The sequence below is a fragment of the Monopterus albus genome, unplaced genomic scaffold (genome assembly GCF_001952655.1).
Source record: "Monopterus albus unplaced genomic scaffold, M_albus_1.0 scaffold47.1, whole genome shotgun sequence".
In the NCBI taxonomy this organism is placed as follows: Eukaryota; Metazoa; Chordata; class Actinopteri; order Synbranchiformes; family Synbranchidae; genus Monopterus; species Monopterus albus.
In genome coordinates, this window is record NW_018127927.1 from 175,908 (window position 1) to 181,287 (window position 5,380).

General features: G+C 39.6%; 1 protein-coding gene across 1 annotated transcript in view; it reads left to right on the plus strand.

The window, feature by feature from the left end:
- Nucleotides 1–2,740: 2,740 nt before the first annotated feature.
- ggnbp2 (gametogenetin binding protein 2) overlaps nucleotides 2,741–5,380 on the plus strand; it is an 8,851-nt gene continuing 6,211 nt past the window's right edge. The window contains 4 exon segments of the mRNA XM_020600603.1: nucleotides 2,741–2,924; nucleotides 3,527–3,653; nucleotides 4,021–4,101; nucleotides 4,211–4,464. Coding sequence (XP_020456259.1) covers nucleotides 3,561–3,653; nucleotides 4,021–4,101; nucleotides 4,211–4,464 — 428 coding nt within the window. The 5' untranslated portion in view covers nucleotides 2,741–2,924; nucleotides 3,527–3,560.

Sequence of the window (5,380 nt, forward strand, 5' to 3'; positions counted from 1 at the left end):
TGAGGTTAACTGTACAAAAGGCTAATTAAAACGTTTTTCCACAAGTGTATCACTTTAGACAATATGTTTATTGTGAGAATTCGTTGTGGAGTTATCGTGCCTTGTACAGCAGTGTAAAAGTCCGGGTGGGAATAGATTTAGTGGGAAAATTGCATTAGATAGGGTGATTGTCTGTCCTGTTGAGATAAAACTGTGATATCTGATTGGGAATAAACCCCCAGAAGTTGTGCGCAGAAGGGGTTAGCCGTTCTTTAGAAGCCCCACAGTTTGATCAGTCTCACCGGGCCAAGAGTCTGTCATAAAGGACAGCGTCACGTGTGGCATATTAATTTTTCATGATGGCTGACTGTGATGTGATTCCGGACTGGAAAAATTGCAAATCAGGCACATTGGGTGCAATCTTGTATCAATTGTTGAACAAATGGCTTGGCACACAGGGTTTAAACCAACACTGTAGTGAAAGAGATAAATTTGTACGTTGGACTCAAAAAATGGGTCAAAGAGGTCTGTTTGGGTCCTATGACGAGGCCCCGCCAGCAGATGGGGCTGTAAAACTGTTCATTAAACACGCTGCTCGCCTGATTGCACAGGCACGTCTCTGCCATAGGACAGTGAGTTTGTTACAGAGGCACCAAGTTGCTGGATATGGTTCTTATTACCATTGCTAACTCTGAGAGATGAGACAGTCCAAGTAACTTCAAAACAGTGCTGATTTATTCAAAGGATCACAGGTAAAATTAACATTACACGCTCAGGTATCTTGCACCTCCATTCTGCACGCAGGCAGATGTAAGATGAAAGACCCTGAACCCACCAGGCCTATACATTATATCCCTTCGGTTGGGCTAGCCCCATACTACACAGAAAACGTCAGCTGAGACGTCTCTGTTACCAGCTTTGCAGCTGGTCATAGCAGTAGTCAAAACATGAAGCAAATCAATGTGTGAATGTGTGTGTCTGTTGGTTAAGTGGTGTGTAACTAAAAACATTCTCACGACCTCTAGTTAGTACATGTCGTGACTTAAACATAAGAACATATTATGGCTAAGGCTACAGTTCTACACGTCATAATAATAATATTAAACACCCTGTCTGCTGACAGTCATCAACTCTTCTCTCTAGTTATCCTTGACCAGATGTACCCTGTAGAAACTCATAAGCAGGCCTAAGCATTTAACAGTCTAACTAGACATCCTATCTCCACTAAACATTTCTAATACAAAAAGTATCAATACATAAAGTATCTATCCAATATCTATCTGACTAAAAATACCTTCAATCACCATCCTTCAAATCTGAGACCTAGAGCACTTGGCAAAAGAAGAGCTGTCCAAAATTCAAGTAGATGGAAGGGGTGGAAGAAACTCACAGGATGAGATTGATTTCAGTTATTTTGTCCAAAAGATGTGCTACCAAATATTATGTTGAGGATATCAATAATTCTTTCTGGTCCATTTTTGGAGTGTATACACATTTCTATATATTTATTTATTCATCTACAGTATCTATTTATTTTATTTATTTATCTATCTATCCTTTTCTTCATCTCTTGTAGTTTGTTACTTCCCTGCTCATTATTCAGTGGAAGGTTTTTGTTTCTCATTCTCAAATTTTCTAGCATATAAACGAGCTGAGGTTAAATTATGTTCTATTTGTCCCTGTGTGTGTATGTGTATATATATATATACAGGTGCTGGTCATAAAATTAGAATATCATCAAAAAGTTGATTTATTTCATTAATTCCATTCAAAAAGTGAAACTTGTATATTATATCCATTCATTACACACAGACTGATATATTTCAAATGTTTATTTCTTTTAATTTTGATGATTATAACTGACAACCAATGAAAACCCCAAATTCGGTATCTCAGAAAATTAGAATATTGTGAAAAGGTTCAATATTGAAGACACCTGGTGCCACACTCTAATCAGCTATTTGACTCAAAACACCTGCAAAGGCCTTTAAATGGTGTCTCAGTCTAGTTCTGTAGGCTACACAATCATGGGGAAGACTGCTGACCTGACAGTTGTCCAAAAGACCACCATTGACACCTTGCACAAGGAGGGCAAGACACAAAAGGTCATTGCAGAAGAGGCTGGCTGTTCACAGAGCTCTGTGTCCAAGCACATTAATAGAGAGGCGAAGGGAAGGAAAAGATGTGGTAGAAAAAAGTGTACAAGCAAAAGGGATAACCGCACGTGTGTGTGTTGGGGGCTGTGAGCCCCAACCTGGGAGAGTGGCTCCAGCAGATCCCAGGAACAACATCTGAGATCTCTGTGTAGTGCTAGGAATGGCTAAGATACTGTGCAGGACCCTCAAGCTCCCAGGCCCCTGGTAGAGGACCGGAGCTTGAAGGAAAGCATACAAGATCGCCCCAAAGTGGGGGGCGAGTGGGAATTTTTTTTATTTATTATTATATATGTGCACCCCCTAGGACTGAGGTATTCATTTCAATCAAATTATTAACAGCTTTCATATACATACAGTATATGACATATACTGTACATGAATGAACATTTTCCATTTCAAAATATATTACATTATGCGCCCCCTGGAGGCCATACCATGAATGTATTAAGGGAACACACGCCTACGTCAGCTACGTTAACTACTACGTGTAGAGGGCAAAGGTCAAATCAGTTATGAAGGTTCCGCCACCGTTGCAGCGTAATTCGCCGTCGTACTTTATTGTTTTTAAGGGGAAGTTTTAGAAGCGGGTAAGTACAAACAATAATACTCATTTGTTCAATGTCCTATTATTTTGTCACGGTGACAGCCTATGGTCAAGCCATAGATAAAAAAAAAAAAAGTTGGTGAATTTGGCAGTTGCTAAGTAGTCAGTCGCCAGTGTAACTTCATATTAGCCGTGTTCAACTTGCTAACGTTAGCTTTGACGGATAGCTACGCTAACGATAACTGGTAAGTTAGCGGGCATCGACAGGGTGTAGACAAACTATATCATGACTGTTTCATGTTTGATAAGAGTTAAGAATATATAATCATTGATGGAAGATCTTTGTGTACAGAATACGGTGACCGGCTTTCTCAATTTCTAAAATCGTAGTGACACTAGCTAGCAGGCTAACGTTAACTGGCTAGCAACCGGTTACTCTCTATCCTATCCAGCACATATACGTTTGCATGATTAAATGGGTCTTCATACCTTGAACGCTTCAGACAAAATATCCGTAAACAAAATTTACAAACTAAACCAACATACCCCTCTCCAGGTTGTTCTAACGTTACTGACTTAGCTGGTTGAATTTGGGTCAAGGCAAATGTGTCTGCAGTAGAGTTAATAACGTTAAGTTATATGTTGTCTGGAGTAGTGTTAGTAACGCGAAGTCATATGTTGTCAGTCTAAATAAAAGGTTGTCGTTCCTGGTAATCTTAAGGATATGCTTAATGTAACGTTAGTGACAAGGCAATGTTGTAGCTAGCCCGCGATGATCTGCAGTCGATTAACATTAGCTTGTTCAATGTCAGATATGATCAGTCGGTTTTCTGTGTGTCACCTGCAGACGAGCTGCAACATAACCGAAACGGGAAAAAGTCATGGCACGCCTGGTAGCAGTTTGCAGGGAAGGGGAAGAGGACTACTCATTTCTCGCCAGACAGATTCCCCTTTATATCGATGATAGTCTCACGGTAAGTAAGCTTTTCCATATTTATCGAGAATGTCTCCAAAGATCACAGGTGTGAAATGGCTAACTCAAATCAATAAAAAACGCTTAACGTTTAGACAAGTACTACATTTTTAGGGCCTAGGAATGAGAGATAACACACGTAAGCAATCAAAAGGTTGTCTTTCCTAACACGTTAGGTTGATGCAAGTGCAGTCCTGAAAATGACAAATTGAAGGTACATTTCTGCAATACTACATGACATATTAGAAATTAGAGGTATCTGTTTACACAGCAATGTGTGTTTTGAGAAAATTTCTACTTGCCAGACAACGAGCCATATCAGAGACATTAATGCACATTAACTGTTGTGTTTTATCTAATGTTGTCAGATGGTGATGGAGTTTTCTGACAGTGTTATCGATGTTGACAGCCATGAAATAAACACTTATCATTGGAAGCAATTTTCTGAGGTGGGTAGTTTTAAGTGGCCTATCATGAAATGTATGGAATCATGTGAATTGTGTTTATGCTCCTGTGAATTCTCAGTGAAGTGATAACATATGATTCCTTGGCCTTTAGTACCACTCCAAGTTGCAACAACAGGACTTGAATATTGCACTGATGGTGACTTCCCGAGAGGTTTACAGTGCATTATCTCAGCTGGTGCCATGTGTGGGCTGCAGACGAAGTGTGGAGCACCTCTTCTCACATCTGGTGGAATCAGGGAGCCCGGCCCTGGAGCCCCTCACAGTGAAACCCACAGGCATGCTCTCTGTCACCAAGGCCTGTTTAGCAGATGTAAAGAAGCTCTACACCCTGTTCTATGTTCATGGGTAAGATATAGAAAAATGCATTTCTTTCATTTTTACTGCACAATTGATTACACAATTTATTAAAAGAGATCACCCAAAAGGGTTTTAAATGAGTTTTTAACAAGTGCTTTTGTTAGTTAGAAACCAGAATACCAAATCTCAACAAGACTTTTCTGGGGGCTTGCTGAAATATTATGTAAAGATAAAGCTGAAGCATTGCTCTCTACCAACTACTCTCCTCTTTAGTAGGCTTCAGATGTACTGATTTTTTTATTTTTTATGTTAAGTTCTTTGAGACATGAGGAGTCAGAGGGTAAATATTGAATGCCAAACATTGCTAAAAGTCTAAGGTCTGTTAGTTTTGACACTTTGCGTGTTTACAGTGTGTCTTTAAAAAGTATTTAAAAGTGATTAATCAAAATTGCCAAATTTAAGGCAATTAAAAAGTGTTTAATGTGGTTTAGAGGTATTTTTTTAAAATAAGTATAATTTTTTCAGACTGTGGCATCCTATTCTGATTGAAATTCTATCTGCTAAAGTTTGCGCTAGTTCATTTAAATGTGGGCTTTAGCATATCGGGGCACATAATCAAAGATCCTCGTCTTGTCTCAACTTGGTATGTTTGATGCTGACGTCATATTCAGTGGTCATTTGACATCTCAAATACTTTGCACGCTCAGCTAAACTGGATAGCCAACTGACTAGCTTATGTTGTTGACTAGTTTAGGCATATCTTCAACGTCCAGACAACCATCGTCGTCATCATGGGCAAATGCAAGGTGTCTGACAGCTGGGTGGAAGACCCAGCGTTTAAGGACTGGCTCAGGCCTACAGTAGGGCATAACTGGCAGGCTTATTGTTCGGTTTGTAAAAAAAAAAAACATCAATGTCAACCGGATGCGAGCTAGTGCACTTCGGTCGCATATGCAATCCACTC